The following is an 18,167-nucleotide window of genomic DNA, read 5'->3' on the forward strand; positions in this document are numbered from 1 at the left end:
CGAGTACAATAATACAACCAATCTCCATGAAACTATCTACTTCGTCCTATGCTGAACTTTTCACATTCAACTATTATATCTTAGCATTTATAGACACCAATGGGGAACTGTAACTCATAACTGATGGCCTACCATATACCCTTTTATGAAGTTGTCACAAATTCAAGGAATAAATACTACTCATCACGCCATAGATATCAATATGCTATAGAGAAAAGAGTTTTGTTTTTTGACAGAGGTCAAGATATATGATTAACTCACACCTATCAATATTATAAAAATGTCATCTGAGCACCTATATTAGCGCCATATAGTATAGGATATGTGACAATTCATGTAAATATATCAACATTATTGAAATGCAACTTTGTCGCAAATATCAGCGCCGAAAAAGTGCAGTGGTTAAAATACATTATCTATGTAAACTCATACACATATAGGCAACGACGCTGTTCATATGCGGTTTCATTAGCGCCATGTAAGCACAGCAGTTATTCTGGTAAAATTTCTTATTCTTGCTGCTCATATTCAAAAACAATCCGCCACTGCGAATACTCGTGCCAATGTAGACGTCGCAGCGGGCGACTCTAACCTTCATGTCCCAATAATAATGAACACACTCAATACTTCTTTTCCATGTTAGCATATTTAGACAGTAAATTTGTAAGTCCATAAAATAAGATTCAATATGTAATTTCAGATGTCAAGGCTCAAATATTCAGATGGCAGTTGTTTCCCAAATTGTAAAAAATGGCAATAATTAAGGTAATGTCCAATGAAAATCTTATTCACAACAACAAGGGGTTTTCTACTTTCAGGAAAGTGGACCTCAAATGCTCTAAAATAACAGAGAAGGTGCTCATCCTCCATGGATCTAGTGCCGGCTCCCCGCCGCTGCTTGGTCTCGGTGATTTTGATGTAGAGGTAACGTAATGTTGATAGCAGACGTCACCGCTGTAGCCAATCACTGAGCTCAGTGGCAGTGCTGAGGCAGACTGCATGAGCTGCTGAGCTCAGTGACAGGTTACAGGGGTGATATGTATGGTCTATGTAAGATAACAGATGTAGCCAATCACTGAGATAAGCAGCAGTGCTGAGGTAGACAGTATGAGCTGCTGAGCTCAGTGATTGGTTACAGGGGTGATGTGAATGGTCTATGTAAGATCACAGCTGTAGCCAATCACTGAGATAAGCAGCAGTGCTGAGGTAGACAGTATGAGCTGCTGAGCTCAGCGATAGGTTACAGGGGTGATGTGAATGGTCTATGTAAGATCACAGCTGTAGCCAATCACTGAGATAAGCAGCAGTGCTGAGGTAGAAAGTATGAGCTGCTGAGCTCAGCCATAGGTTACAGGGGTGATGTGAACGGTCTATGTAAGGTCACAGCTGTAGCCAATCACTGAGATAAGCAGCAGTGCTGAGGTAGACAGTATGAGCTGCTGAGCTCAGCGATAGGTTACAGGGGTGATGTGAATGGTCTATGTAAGATCACAGCTGTAGCCAATCACTGAGATAAGCAGCAGTGCTGAGGTAGAAAGTATGAGCTGCTGAGCTCAGCGATAGGTTACAGGGGTGATGTGAACGGTCTATGTAAGATCACAGCTGTAGCCAATCACTGAGATAAGCAGCAGTGCTGAGGTAGACAGTATGAGCTGCTGAGCTCAGTGATTGGTTACAGGGGTGATGTGAATGGTCTATGTAAGATCACAGCTGTAGTCAATCACTGAGATAAGCAGCAATGCTGAGGTAGACAGTATGAGCTGCTGAGCTCAGTGATTGGTTACAGGGGTGATGTGAACGGTCTATGTAAGGTCACCGCTGCAGCCAATCACTGAGATAAGCAGCAGTGCTGAGGCAGACTGCATGAGCTGCTGAGCTCAGTGATTGGTTACAGGGGTGATGTGAACGGTCTATGTAAGGTCACCGCTGCAGCCAATCACTGAGATAAGCAGCAGTGCTGAGGTAGAAAGTATGAGCTGATGAGCTCAGTGATTGGTTACAGGGGTGATGTGAACGGTCTATGTAAGGTCACAGATGTAGCCAATCAGGTATCACGACTTCGGACAAAATAATGATCAGGAGTAGGAAAGCAAAAGGATTTCTCACTAATGTGAAACTGTTCACCAGCTCTGTGAGACAACGGACACCAACAGAACTGATCAGATGAATTCACAACAATCAGAGTTTGTAAAGCCAATGGGAACAGATCCTGAGACGGTCTTGGGTGCAGGAATTCCTCCACCTTACTGGAGACACCACGGGGAACTGAGTCACCATTATTTGTCATATTAATCGGCAGCTTCATTCCATAATGATGACACATTTTGCTATTATCTATTAAATAGGGAGTAAACTACTGAGTCACACGTCTCCAATAATTACTGACGCTTTTATAGTAAAATGCATTAAGCATCTCACATTTCAACTCCATTTTCTGGCCGAGGAATTTATCATCTAGAAACATATGAATGGTACGGAGCAGTTTTCAGATACATCTATTTTTCCTTATACAGATTCAGATTGTTTTCCAAAGAATGAATTTAAAAATGTTCAAGTTCACATTATTAAAATTTGGAAAGTTTCTGTTTGAAGAAATATTATTATTGGCTATAAAGGAAAGTCTAGGACTGTTATATATTTGACCCCTGAAAAAGCCACGAGTGATGTGGCGATACATGGGACATACAGCACCAAAACTTCCCTTCAGTCTTTTGTCCTTTATGGTATTTATATTGCTTGATTTTATTATTATTGTATATTAGCTACGATATGTGCATCTGCTTTGTTACACTACCCAATTGCTCTTCTTGCTGTGTGGGATCTAGTCTTTGTACTGGGCAGGGACCTTTGTGTATAGGAAGCATAGGGTTGTTCTGGCCTTTATCATGGCAAACCAGTTTGAGTTCTGTATATAGCAGCTAGTGTTGAGCGATACCGTCCGATACTTGAAAGTATCGGTATCGGAAAGTATCGGCCGATACCGGCAAAGTATCGGATCCAATCCGATACCCGATACCAATACAAGTCAATGGGACTCAAGTATCGGACGGTATTCCTGATGGTTCCCAGGGTCTGAAGGAGAGGAAACTCTCCTTCAGGCCCTGGGAACCATATTAATGTGTAAAAAAAAGAATTAAAATAAAAAATATTGCTATACTCACCTCTCCGAGGGAACCGGCAGCGTTGTTTGCTTAAAATTCGCGCTTTTCTTTCCTTACGTGAAGTCCCGGCTTTGTGATTGGTTGCGTCGCAGTCACATGGGCGACGCAACCAATCACAGCAAGCCGTGACGTAATTTCAGGTCCTTAAGGATTTTAAAATTACGTCCCGGCTTTGTGATTGGTTGCGTCGCAGTCACATGGGCGACGCAACCAATCACAGCAAGCCGTGACGTAATTTCAGGCCCTTAAGGATTTTAAAATTACGTCCCGGCTTTGTGATTGGTTGCGTCGCAGTCACATGGGCGACGCAACCAATCACAAGCCGTGACGTCACGGGAGGCTGGACACGCGCGCATTTTAAAATGCGCGCTTGTCCAGCCTCCCGTGACGTCCCGGCTTGTGATTGGTTGCATCGCGGTCAACCAATCACAAGCCGGGAGGCTGGACACGCGCGCATTTTAAAATGCGCGCTTGTCCAGCCTCCCGTGACGTCCCGGCTTGTGATTGGTTGCGTCGCGGTCAACCAATCACAAGCTGGGAGGCTGGACAAGCGCGCATTTTAAAATGCGCGCGTGTTTAGCCTCCCGTGACGTCACGGCTTGTGATTGGTTGCGTCGCCCATGTGACTGCGACGCAACCAATCACAAAGCCGGGACGTAATTTTAAAATCCTTAAGGACCTGAAATTACGTCACGGCTTGCTGTGATTGGTTGCGTCGCCCATGTGACTGCGACGCAACCAATCACAAGCCGGGACTTCACGTAAAGGAAAGAAAAGCGCGAATTTTAAACAAAGAACGCTGCCGCTTCCCTCGGTAAGGTGCAGGCTGCGTCGGAGAGGTGAGTATAGCAATATTTTTTATTTTAATTCTCTCTTTTACACATTTTTACTTTAATGTTGTTTCGATACCGATATCCGATACCCGCAAGTATCGGCCGATACCCGATACTTGCGGTATCGGAATGCTCAACACTAATAGCAGCACATTGGTACTTTTTTTTTTATGTTTTGTGAAACCATTTCCTTAATATTTTAAGAGACAATGTAGCTGCATGCATAATCTGCCCATGGGATGAATAAGGCGAGGCCATGTCCTGTGCTTCCCTCAGATCCAGCCACATGTGGCATTGTTCTGGTCTGTTGTGCTCGTCTACACATCAGGCGCAGACATTGTCCCAAATGCAAGTTTTGTTTTTTTTTTATTTGGTCTTTGGGGGGGATGACGGGGGGATACTGAAGAGAAATGTTTTAACAACCATGTCCCCTTTTTACAGGTCACACATTGTATTCCACATTTCAAATCAGAATTAGTTACATTGAAGTGAAAGTTATACAAACAAATTAAATTGAAGGGGTTATCTGGGACATTTTTTACTATGGGCCTAAGAGCCAACAGGCAGGTAGTTACTAATTACCTGCCGGCACAGAGCGGTCACCGATAGCTCCTAGCGGCTTTCGCTGACCTCTCGTCAATAAAGCAGCTGTTTCTCTTCCACTCTGCTCGGTCAATGTGGCGCGACTGCCGATATCATGCCGATTGACTGTGACTAGTGATGAGCGAGTATACTCGTTGCTTGGGTTTTCCAGAGCACGCTTGGGTGGTCTCTGAGTATTTGTAACTGCTCGGAGATTTAATTTTCCTTGCCTCAGCTACATGAGTTACAGCTACTAGCCAGCTTGATTACATGTGGGGATTCCCTAGCAACCAGGAAACCCCCACATGTACTCAGGCTGGCTAGTAGCTGTAAATCATGCAGCGGAGACAACGGAAACTAAATCTCCGAGCAGTTACAAATACTTGGACGACACCCGAGCGTGCTCATCACTATCTGTGACCACTTTGAGCCGGCGCCGGATAGAACAGGCAATTGTATGGTAACTACCTTCCTGCTAGTTCTTGGGCCCATAATAAACACATTTCTGGAACCATTTTATTTTTTCAAGGCTGGAGTCACACTTAACGTTATATATATAAAAAAAAATCAGTCTTATTCTCACTGCTGAGCGTCACACCAGTGTTCTCCATATGGTAATCCGTGTGTAGTGTGTTTGCAATGTAATGATGCAATTTTTTTCATCCATTTGTCCGTATGACATATGTATGGCTTTACATTTCTCACATTTTCCCAATGTACCGTCCAATTAAATTAACTAGCTCAATGGTATGAAATTAATAAAAACCTAATCAAGGAGGCCAAACATTGGGTCCAAAAGAAATTTAGTCCTCAAATCTTTCAAGAGGCCCTACTGGTGTCTAGTTTGCCCTGGTTTGTGAACAACATGTATGACAGGCTAACCATAAACACAACTGAGCAGGTACTTTTACATTGCGTCTTGTCTCAACATTTTGAGGAGCCTTGCCCAGTGATTGTTGATCCTTGGAAGCGTGTTCCTGGAATTGTTATAGGTTGCCAGTACAAGCTGCATGCCAAGCTTCCTGTTCTTAGCTGATGCAATTTCCTGGCTTCAGGAAAATGTGTGCGTATTTGTCGCATGTTATACAGATTGTCCGCTTGGTGTCTAAGTTGTTATCGCACCCATAGGCTTGCATTAGTGAGTATCGGACGACATACGTGTTCAATCGCAGCATGCTCACATGCCAAATACGCCTGAGGGGAAAAACGCTGATCTGAATCGCCTCATTGAATAACATTAATCTGAGTGCAATGTGATCTTTTAGCGCATAGCACTCGACCATATTGTACAGTAGTGTGACTCCGGCCTAAAAGAGGGGCTCGCAACTTAATTAGCAAAATAAGCCTCTAAATCGTGGGGATATAGACCAAACCGTTTCTAGACACACTCATGACCAAGTCTACTCAATGTTACTTTCTAAAACAGTTGTCATTGGAGAATAAGCTTTAAAAATGAGAAATGGCTTCATAAACGTCACACAATTGCTCTATTTTTGGCACATATTCTACCATTGGAGTACATTTTTAATTATGCTCAGAATAACCATACCTTGTGATTGAGTTTAGAGAGAAAGGCTATAGATCACCCTACTCATACCAACACCACCACTTGTGCTGGCTATAAGCAGCATGCTGGTATGTGCGTCTATGAATATACAGGAGCTCTGGTCCTTCACAGGCTTCATGTGCCAGGCACAAGAAGCGCATCACACACAGAATGCCAGTGAACTAGTTTGTCTGCTTGCTAAGGAAGTAGGTTTAAAGGCTTGCACTGAAACTTCGCATTCAGCTATATTTACATACACACCTGGTATTCTCACATGCAAGTCATCTCTGGATGTCAAGCACATCTAATAATTACAGCCTAGGTTTAATTCTAATTTCCTGGGTGGCTCCTGAGTTCCACCACTCCCTATGACAGACAGCATTTAAGTTCTTGCACCGAAGGAGGAAAAGATTTTGTCCCCTTGTTTCTCAAATGGTGGACAACAGTGAAGACTCATCTTAGGGTATGTGCAGTTATTTTCAGGTAGATTCAACCTGAAAAGAACGAACATATGCACTGTAATGTCAAAATAAATTGCTTTGTTTTTGTTGTCTTTTTAAGATTCAACCACTGGAGGCTACAGAAGTTGTGAGGCCATTAAAAGTAGTGACCTGACCATTCTTGAGGCAGCCACCCGCCGGTGTATTCATGAAGTGCCTTCATAAGCTCTGCAGATATGACCGAGTCTAAAAGTCGTCATGTGCACATACCCTCATCGTGCAGAACTGCAGTTTCTAATTGTCCATTTTAGGACTATTTGGATTAATGACTCTAAGATTTTTTTTTAATTTTTTTTGCAATCTGCGCAAAGCTGGTGGATTTATAGAAAACTAAAGTTTGTGGGGTAGTTTTGGTGGTGGTAGACAATCCCTTCAATTTAAGAAAAGATTAACCACACTATTGACTTAATATTTTTATAGGCTTATTCCTGGGATGGCCTTCTACTCACTCCATGCCAAAAATAGGAAAATGGTGGAACCTTTAGGCCAAGGCTAGCAGGTGACACTGGTCATGCTATAGCATATGTTGCATAACCCAAAGAAATGTGTCCCTTAGTGTCCAGCAATAGATTGGCAGCCAAATAAAAAGCAAGTGGCACCCACATTGTGGTCTGATGTGAAACTCGAGTGAAACTTTTGTCCAAGTGGTTTTTTTTTGTTTTTTTTATAAGCTACATCAGATGTGTTATGCGTTATGTATATCAAATGCTACAACATAAAACCATGGAAAATTGGATGAAGGATGAAACTGATCTTCCTGTAGGGGCACTTATATAAACCACATCATTAATATTGTATAGGACCCCCTTATGCCATCAAAACACATTTTACCCATCAAGGAAAGGTGGATCCTAGTGTCAATCATATTCCACACAATGGAGCAGCACTCCAGAAGGTGGTGGTTATGCTTCATGTCATATCTGTTGGAACATTCAAATTAGAGCGTACAACTGGTGATATTGACTGCACAGCAACATTTCTGGTAAAATACCCTTCGTCAAGCTTGTGGCAGAATGGGCATGGTAGCTTAGCCAGTTGAAGCAATGTCCATGCACTCATCCATTCATTCTAAGCACGGTCTGTAGTCTCCAGGAGGTCTGCAAGAGAACTTACCAGTACAAAGCAAGCAGTAATGTGTTGGAAAGGGAAAATTCAGCACATTCATCTGATAAGAAGTCCTTTATTATAAATCCAATAAAATAAGTCCATACAGATATTAAATCAACGCATTTGTTTAATATGTCTGTATGGAGATACTCATTTTAAAGGATTTCTAATAAAAGGGCTCATCTTTCTGGTTCATGTGCCAAATGTCCCCATTCCAGTGTTTAATTGCTGTGCTGCACCAGCAGGATCAGGTACCCACAGGCTTAATATTCTCAGCTGTGCATCCCACAAACAAGTGAGGGGAGCTCCCATCGGCCACCATTACATTCTGTGGAATCTGACCAGACATGTCACTTTTCTCCCCACATGCAAAGATCCTTTGGTAGGTACTAAGTGTGGCATTCTTGAAACCGCTTAGATCATTTTGTGACTGTTTTCACCTTCTCTTCTAGCTATTGCAAAATGGACTTTGTTCACTTTGCCCATCTCCTGATCATGGCACTAGTTGTGGAGTGGAATGTATCAAACAGCAAGTGAACAGTGGGGGAAAAACAGGCAAACGAATATATATGAGCAACTGTGACAGTCTTCAATGGGAAAAAAAACAAAACAATTTTATGATGCTCAAAGTTAACATTTTATTAAACAACTGATTTTCTTTCAACACAGTGGGGTAACATTGGCTCAAAAATTTGCTAAAAATACCCCAAATCCATTTTACCATTGAGATTTTTAATACAGCATTGTCTGGAACATTTCAAAAAGTTACAATTTGTGCAGGGTCAACAGCAGTGGTAAAATGCAGTTACTCGAATGTATTGTTTTAACACATAGTGTCATTTGGAGCAACTCTGTAGAGACAAGCTTAATGATGTACATTTGGGAAAATGTGTCCAACAAAGAGCATAAAGGAATCCTTCATACAATGGAGTTCTTAAAACTCTTCTCAGGCTGTGTTTAAATGGGACATGGGTATTGAGAATGGATTTCTGTAAATGCAATCATCTGGTTGTAACTCTGCTTTGGCAAGGCAGCTCTTCGGAACAGAATGCAAAGCTGAACATGCTTGTGATACATTTGCCCGTGAATGGCATACTATATTCCTGTTTGGGGGGAATGGAAGTTCTGGGTCTCTCAATCCAATCACCTTTTTTGAGGCAACTGTATTCATTCCACATTGGTGCTACACAGGCAAATGTTCAAATGCAAGAGGATTTTATCAAAATCAGTTGCATGTTTGGAGGATCTTCACATTCATACTTAACAGAAGGGAACAATCAGATATTAATCCTTCCAAAATTACACATTCCCCTTAACATACAATAAAAAAAAAGTAAAATGGAAGGATAACAATGATTTACAAAACAATAAAAGGCAAGTACCCTCTATGACAGGGTAATACATAGAAACAAGTTAGATCTAACAGTAAACAGTTCAACTAGAACAATTGAGACCATCCGAGACTGGGGAGAAGGATATTTCCCAATTTCATTTGATAACTTCACATTTGTCAGTGGCAATGAGTTGTAAGATGCAGTTATACAATAAACTTATCCACAAAATGTCAATCTAGTTGGACTTCACACAACACCTGAAATAAACCATGCATTACCAACAGTCCTTGGTCTACTTGAAGACCCCAAGACATACCTAGAAAGACATGAAGTCTTCCAATTTTGTTATAAGTCACTTATGATATCAATACTGCAAAGGTCTCAGGGTATGTTTCCATGTGCCGGATTACATCCGGATTCGCTGCAGATTGAACGCTGCATACAGCCACAGCGTTCAACCCGCAGCGCCCAGATGTTACAGCATAGTGGAGGGGATTTTATGAAATCCCATCTCCACTATGCATGCAAACAAGCATCTAGTGGCCCTGCGTTTACCGACATGCGTTTACGGTCTTTTTACAGCGCTACATGTCTGTTTACTTATGGTAAAACACAGGGCCCTATGTGTGGGGTGCGGAGATTCCGGATGTGTGCAATGAACACATCCGGAATCACCGCGTGTACAGAAGGGGGCGGCGCTTTGGGCAGAGCCAGGTTTCCGCTCCATCCAAAGCACTGTGATTACGGACCGTGGACACATACCCTTAGGAGAATTGTTTGTTCAAAGTAGGAATGTGAGATACAAAGTATATTACTATAGCAAAAAAATGTTAAATTTTTTTTTTGTTTAAGACTAGGTGACAGTAGCTTTTGTGACATGTTGCCTGATGTAGAAGACTTGTTCTCCACCAAATTGCCTGTCACAGTAAAATTGGGGCATGATAGTTACTGGTGCTGCAACTTGCAAATGTTTTTGTATTGGAGAAGTTTCTTTGTGAACTTCTACCCATCACAAAAATCAGTCGGACATTTTGAGGTGAAGCTCTAGGGCAAACCCAAGGATGATTTTACCTGCTGCGCTTGCATCGCGCTGTAGTAGTCTTCAAATGAAGACAAGACATTAGACCATTATGCCATTCAGCTGCTAGTTGCAACATGTCCATAGTTCTACATCAGGCAAAAGTTAGTAGTAGCATTAAAGTTTACACCTTGCAGGCAGAGGACGCCAGAGGCCTAATACATTACATCTAATGGAGTATGGGACGGTTGCCTGCAGAAACACATTCAGAACTGGAAGCCGACTGATTGCTATAAACAATAGCTCCCTCTTATTGTTTTCATACATGACCTCACCCAGTTTGTGGATTAGGCCAACATGTATCACAAGAATGTAGAATCCATTCACTTAGAAATAATTACAGCATTTGCCACCAGAGACTTGATGCTTCAGGTAATATTGTTCCCACCCACAAAATTATTTGTCACATATTGAAGGCAGCTATAATTTAAGGACAATGCAGGGGATTCACTTTAATGCACATAAGTGTATCTTAATTCAGAAATTGCTTTCCAGCGTTGATAAATTGTCTTGTAAACCAGAAAGTGTGCCAAAAAAGTGGGATTGGATTAAAAAGGTATGGATACAGCCAACATCTACAGGACATTCATGGAGGGACTTTGTTCTTTTCCATACTGAATTTGGATGGGTGGGGATGGTAAAAAAAACAAACAAAAAAAAAAAAACAGAGGTAGGATGTTTTAAGATGTCTACACAGAAAATAACTTGCACTGTAAAGTAGGTAACAAGGCTATGTTTAATATTTGCTTTTATAATCTGTGTTCTAATCAATAGCCATTGTACAAATTTGTAAAATCAGCTGTCAACAAGGAAAACTTGGTTTTGGCATGACTTCTGATCATACAGGGAGATAAAGTGACAAAAGTGCATCTCCTTTACCCATTCTTTCTGGGGAGGTCTGTTGTATGTATGGACAGCTTAAAGAATTACTCCCCAAATCACAAGTTATCCCCTATCCAAGGGATAACTTGCAGATCACTATAAGGTCCCGGTGGTTGGATCAGCAAGTTTACCCATAGATGGAGGCTCTGCAGCAGCCCCATCTTGAACAGGGCAGAGGTGCGCATGCTTGACCTGCGCTCTATTCATGGTCTACGAGATTGCCATAGAATCAGAGCACTGTACTTGACCATTTCTGGCAGTCCCATTTAAAAGGAATCCTCATCTCAAAACTGAATGATGGCTTAGAAAGGGGACCTTTTTTAAAATGCAGCGTAAATGTAAACTCTGAAATGTAGTCAGGATTTGTAAAGCTTTTACTTGTGGATTAGAAATGCAAGAAATGTTATAACATCCCCTCCATGAAAGTGGTTTCTGACCTCTGAAGAGCTGCACAATGCCATCTCTTGTGCACCGCCAGTACCACACTGACGGCACATAAGACACGCTACATGGAGCCATCACATGGTCTTCATTTAGGATTCCTTAATAGCACAAACCTTCTGGTTTACAGAGACACGAGAGCAAGCACGTTTAATGCTGGAGGCAATTTTTATTACAGATACTGACAAGCATTTTTTTGGCAAATATTCCAATTATCACATCAGTAAACATTATATCTCCCTTTTTCATTGGCAGCACTTACGGAGGGGAAAAAAATGGATTTCAGTTTACCCAGAACGCAAAGAAAATCCAAATAAAGTGTTCCCACATGGACATTTTTTTTTTAGTTTTAATTAAAGTAAACTGATACATTGCATGAAATGCAACTTTGTGCTGTCTGATGATCACAGTATATCTTAAAATTAAATATATCTGTACTTTAGTTAAGCTCCTGGTTCACAGGAGGAAAAAGAAATCTTTAAATATACATGTAGGTAAATAGCTTCTTTGCATAATCTTTTTCAAAAATACTTTATATCCATATATAAATAAGTTACCTACATGGTTACATTTCTTAATGTGTCACCCAAAAATGTTTCTTGGTTACACCTCTTCACAAGAAGTAAACCTTCCCTCCTCTAACAGAAAGGGCCCCCGCTTGGTTTGATACCCGCTCCCTCATTAACCCTCCCTTCACTCCTTGATTTCAATAATGCTGAAATTCTTGAAATGGAAATTGTGATGTTTTCCACAATACAAGTAGCAAAGTCATAGGAAAAACCCATACAATAACACTCACCAGTTGTTTAAAACCTGAGCGTTTGGCCTATTACATAGCAGCTTTGTGATTTCATCATGCATGCTCACACCCACGCAATCCTTGCACACGTACAAGCACACTCCTAGACGCTGATAGGCCACAGTGTGCTTCCCGTTGCTTTAATAAGAGGGGAAGCGGTGTAGCTAATACTTAACTACACTACATATAAACAGGCAAACACCTTAAGGCATCCATTGAAGTGGGGGGAGGGTATGATTTCAAAGTTGAAGTTTAGGTTAAGGACAGATGTACTTTTTTTACGTAATTATTCTGTCTCTTAACCCTTAATGTTTTTTGTGTGTTTTTTTTTTTAAATACATTTTTGTGCAAATTTTTTTTAAACCTTCAACCATTTAAAGTTGAAAAGCTTGCATTTAAGAAAGGTCAGAAGACAGACATTTATCCAAAAAGCACATTATGCTACATAAAACTTGCGCAGTTTATCAAGTATAGTCACTGGGGTGCCAGGAGGTATACCGATTTCCACAGATAAATGAGAGTCCAGAGGAGGAGGAAGAGCAGAAAGCAGCTTTTAAATAAGCGGGATAAAAGGTAAGGTTGGGCAACAGGAGAACGAAAGGAAATGAAAAAAAAAACAAAAAAAAAAACCTCAGTCTTGCTAATACTGAAACTCTTGAAAAAAAAGTTTCTTTGCTTTATCCTAGCGTAACACATCTGGAATTTTAAATAAATAACGTTAAGTATTCACATCTTGTTTAAGCAGAGCTTTAGTGCCAGGACTCTGCCCGTTGTTGGTCAAATTCTCCTATTAGTCTTTTGATGTGGGCAAGCTTGTTGTGCAGGTATGAACATCGATATTTTTCTTCATAATAGTTCGGACTTGCCTGGAAAGAAAAGAGAACATATGTCAGCTTCCAATTAAAGTATCCCCAGGTGCAGAATGGTAGCCGTCAGGCTGTACGGCAGACCATTATGTTCCCTACTCCCCCTATACACGAGTGCTCTGTCAAGCACAGACGTTGGAAACTGAGAAAGGAGAAGATCTCTGTAGCGACCTCTCATTCCAATTACCTGATTGTTCTCTAATGAACCCTTAAAGGGAGTTTCCATGCCAATGATAAATAAAACAAGGAAAATAACTTAAATAGCAAGATACCCTACTAATATATCTGTCTGGCGCTGTTTCAATGGTTGATGCTCTAGACCTGTGTCTTCTACGGCACTTCTGGTCCTGTCCTTGAACAGCGTACCTCTAACCCCTTTATGACGTATGATATATAGGTACGTCATAGGTCACCTCCTTCTGATGCGGGCTCTGACGCTGAGCCCACATCTTTTCAGTATGACCGCTGATATGATCAGCTGTAATGTGCCTTTAACAGCCATGGGTGGAACTGCAACCCATATGCGTTAGTCAACATGTTAAATGCCACTGTCGATCACTGATAGCGGCATTTACTGTAACTTGCGCTTACCGGAAGTGCGTCACAAAGGTGCCCATCGGTGCCCCTGTGACATTATCGTGGGGTATTGATGGACTGGCATAACAGCTGAGGGTCTGTAAAAGACCCCCGTGCCTATCATTGCAGATCTTTGGATGCCGACCCATGGCCGGCATACATAGGAGTTCATTTTGGACACACATAGAAGGGCTGAAGCCTTGCTATGAGTAGCACAAACAGTCGGATGATCACAGATTCAAGTCTCCCAAGGGGACTATTGAAGGAAGTAAAAAGTGTAAAAAAAAAGTTTTAAAAAATTAAATATAAAAAGTTCAAATCACTCCTTTGCCCCATTCAAGAAGAAATAATAATAATAAAAAAAATACATGTTTGGCATCACGGAGTTCAGAAACGCCCAATAAAAATCTAAACTAATCAGATCGGTAAATGGCATACAGAGAACAAAATCAAGAAGCCAGAATTACACTTTCTTTGGTTGCCGCAACATTGCAATAAAATGCAACAGGTGATCAAAACATCGCATCTACCCCCAAAATGGTATCAAAAACCGCAGCGCACAAAAAATGAGCCCTCACCCAGCTCCAAATGACAGAAAAAAAATAAATAAAAAATAATAGAGAACCTACGGGTCTTGGATTTTTTTGCAAACTAATCTTTTCACTACCCAAGTAAAAAAAACCTGTAGACGTTTGGCATCTACAACTTCATAATTACCTGGAGTATCATAATGGCAGGTTAGTTTTAGCACTTCGTAAAGATGGTAAAAAAAAACAAAAAAAAAACCTCTGGAATTGCACTTGTTTTGCAATTTCACCGCACTTGGAATTTTATCCCCCATTTTCCAGTACAGGATATGGTAAAATCAATGGTGTGTCAAAAGTACACCTCGTCCCTCAAAAAAACAAGCCCTCACATGGCCATTTTGTCATTGCCGTCTCTGGAAACCGCAAAAAAAATTAAAACTCAAATATGGAAAATCCCAAGGCTGTGAAGGGGTTAAATGGGCATGCAACCGATTGAAGGGACCAGGCTCACTGTTCATTTCAATATTAAAACCAGCCTCATTTGTCCCAATTCATACAAAAGTGGGCTGACTTCGCAATTAAATTAGTAGTCTGCTGGGCTCAGATGTCAGCACAGGAAGGACAGCAGGGGCAGGGAACAAGTATCAGAGCACTGACCAGCAGATCGGAGCACTGGGGTTAATTGAAACATTAGTAAGGTATTGAACTTTAAAGATCAAGTTTTTATTGGCTGGAAAAGCATGTAATGTCTGAAGCTCTATGCCTTGATAAGCAGACAGGTGTACCTTGCAATGTGCTATTATACATACTCATGTATGTACACACACACCGCGAGCTCTGCAAAAAAACAGAACTGTGGACGTAAACCAAGTGGTACATCAATGGAGTAAGGGTCTCTTCCTACATCAGGCTGCTCTATGATTAGGTAGCAAAAACCTGCTGACAAATTCCCTTTAAGGTAACTACATTGATCTGAAGTAGTCTATCAAAATAAAACCTATAAGTACAAAATGTATTTGATTTGTTATATTATTATGGTAGAAATTCTTACCGCTTTAAATTTGTTGTACTCCTTAATAACCTCTTGTTGCACAATCTGCAAAGAGAAATACAAATGTTAAAACAATCCCGACAAAAAAACAAACAAAAAACTTTCAAGATAGATAACCCCTTCACGACATGCGCCGTACATTTACGCATGTTGTGTCGCTCCCTTTGATGTGGGCTCAGACGGTGAGCCCACATCTTTACTGGCACATGTCAGCTGTTTTGAACAGCTGACATATGCCCCTAACAGCCTTGGGTGGAATTGCAATCCACCCGTGGCTGTTCCTGTTAAATGCCGCTGTCAATCTGACAGCAGCATTTAATATGATCATGACGGAAGCGCCATCACTAATCCTGCCCATCGGCGTTCGTGTCACATGACCGCAGGTCGCCGATGGGTTGGCATTACACTCCAGGGACTGCAGCAGACCCCTGTGGTGGTCATTGCCAGTTTGCTTTGAGCACCGCCCAATGGTCGGCGCTCATAGCAAGTAAACACAAGTAAACAAAGCGATCTAGTCTCCCGTAGAGACTATTGGAGATAGTGAGAATTCAAAGACAAAACGTCAGAATTATATTTTTTGGTCGCCGCAACATTGCATTTTAATGCAGTAACGGGCGATCAAAAGTTTGTATCCACACCAAAATGGTATCATTAAAAGTCAGCTCAGCACGCAAAAATTAAGCCTCATCCAGTCCAAGATCATGAAAAATGGAGACTACAGGTCTCAAAAGATGACGCAACAAAAAAAAAAAAAAAGGGATTTTTTCCACCACTTAACCTATACATTTTCTACAAACTCGTAATGACCTGGAGAATCATAATGGCAGATCATTAGCATCTGGTGAACATTGTAAAAAAAAAAAAAAAATCTAAAAAATTGTGGAATTGCACTTTTTTTGCAATTTTACTGTACTTGGATTTTGTTTCCCTGTTTTCCAGTACACAATATGGTAAAACCAATGGTGTCGTTCAAAAGTACAATTTAATTCACAGGAGACTTCAATAATATTAGACATTTAATCCATCCAACGTCTTTGCAACATTGCCTTTATCAATGATATCTGTGGGTGAGTCTGTAGGCGGGCAAACTGCAACTTTTTGAAATACGATTACATCTGACTTATTGAGTGCCGAAGGTTTTCATCTTATAATGCCTTGATTTTTCCTTCAGAGCAGCATTCTTTCATTTTTTACTAACTAGTTCAAAAGTACAACTCGTCCCATGAGAAACAAGCCCTCCCATGGCCATATTGACGGAAAAGAGTTATGGCTCTGGGAAGGAGCGAAAAACAAAAACGAAAAAAGGCTGCAGCGTGAAGGGGTTAAAGTAGGTGACCATGAATATTGGAGGACTTTGTGCTACAGAGCAGTTACAATTTACTGAAACAATTCACTTTAAGGCACAATAAAAGTTATTCTACCATGTCACGCTTACCTGATATTCCTTAGAGCCAGGGGTAACACGCTTCCTCTGTGCATCCAGATGCATAAATTTTCTAGTGATTTTGTCTATTCGGGCATGCAGTTTGCGATATTCGTCATATTCAGAGTTGAAGTCCTCTTTGTAGCTCTGCCTCTGCTCTTTGGACACAACAACTGTGTATTTTCTACAAAAACAGTTGAAAGTTACAGTGAGCCGCTCATGAAGACAACCGCACTTATCAAGCTTCATCATAAAGTTTCTCGGGATTAGGAAGCCCATTTTTAAAAATATGAAGATTGGGAACTAGCTGGAGAGAGTTAGAAGGGCGCATCCATATAATCTCGTCTCCACTGAGACAACTTCACAGGTAGCAAATGTGAGGTGTCCTCAACCAATAAAAGCCCTTTAGGGTTTCTGTTTGAATGTCTGTATGGCTTGATTTTTTTTTTTATCAGATAGAACACAGACCAGGACATCCCAATTGTGATGCTCAACATCGGTTCAGAATAGGACCTGCTTTGAGTTTCAAGGATCTCCTATACTCGGATGTGTGAGACTATGGGACCAAGCGCTGTATGACGAAGGAGGGGGGTGTGGGAGATGAACAACAGCTGGACATTTCACACAGAGGTGTGAATACACCCTTAAAGGGAATCTGTCAGTAGGATCAACCCTTCTAAGCAGTCTATAAGACATGTAGGTCATAGGAAGCTGACTAACATGACACAGCCGGGACCTGTCTCCACCCATGACTGTTAACTTGTTACATGCCATTAGCAGTGATCGGCGTAGGGACTACTCATTTTATGTGCCCGTGTGATGCGATTGCAGGGTACTGATGAGCTGCTATAACAGCAGGGGTCTGCTGGAGACCTCCGTACTGTGTATGGTACAAGCAATCAGGTAACAGGTTCAAGTGCCCAAGAACCTTGTAGTGTCCACACATTGTGCCCAGCTTGTGCTTCTGGAGATACACACCCCAGAAACTAAGTGGGCCAACTAAGTGGGCCTTCCTCGCCAGGTTAATATCAAATATCTGGGCACTAACTGCAATTCTGGCACACAGTTGGCCTCAGGAGGAGAGGGCATTTGGATATGGGCGTGCTGATTTTGCTGGATTTCTTTTGGAGATTGCCATGTCGCTTTTCCAAAGGCTTTGAGCTACAAGTGATTTACATTTATGTTAACAGAGGGCCCTCAGTGGGGACTTTTTCTGTGGATTGAGTAGAAGCTTCAATTGATGCCATTTTGGGGTATAGAACATTTTTTTTTTATCAGTTCATATTTATCCTGTGCACTACCTTGAGTGCTTACAATGAGTTTTCCATATAAATGAAATACATATCAAATACGTGATTTAGATGAAACCCCCGAGGGATACACTCACAATGAGGAAGGAGAGTTTTTCCTTACTCCGATTGGCCTCTGTTCAGCACTAGCGGACCTCGCTTTTGTACATGC

At 41.3% G+C, this 18,167-nt stretch overlaps 1 protein-coding gene across 1 annotated transcript in view; it reads right to left on the reverse strand.

Annotated features, from left to right (window-relative positions):
* Positions 1–8,342: 8,342 nt before the first annotated feature.
* The window catches only part of ELL2 (elongation factor for RNA polymerase II 2), a 56,247-nt gene continuing 46,422 nt past the window's right edge, over positions 8,343–18,167 (reverse strand). Inside the window, exons 10-12 of the mRNA XM_077289452.1 lie at positions 16,719–16,890; positions 15,284–15,328; positions 8,343–13,129 (exon numbers count right to left, since the gene is read on the reverse strand). Of these exons, the coding sequence (XP_077145567.1) occupies positions 13,013–13,129; positions 15,284–15,328; positions 16,719–16,890 (334 nt within the window). The 3' untranslated portion in view covers positions 8,343–13,012. The remainder of the gene's footprint in view (positions 13,130–15,283; positions 15,329–16,718; positions 16,891–18,167) is intronic.

This window comes from Ranitomeya variabilis, chromosome 1, assembly GCF_051348905.1.
Source record: "Ranitomeya variabilis isolate aRanVar5 chromosome 1, aRanVar5.hap1, whole genome shotgun sequence".
NCBI lineage: Eukaryota > Metazoa > Chordata > Amphibia > Anura > Dendrobatidae > Ranitomeya > Ranitomeya variabilis.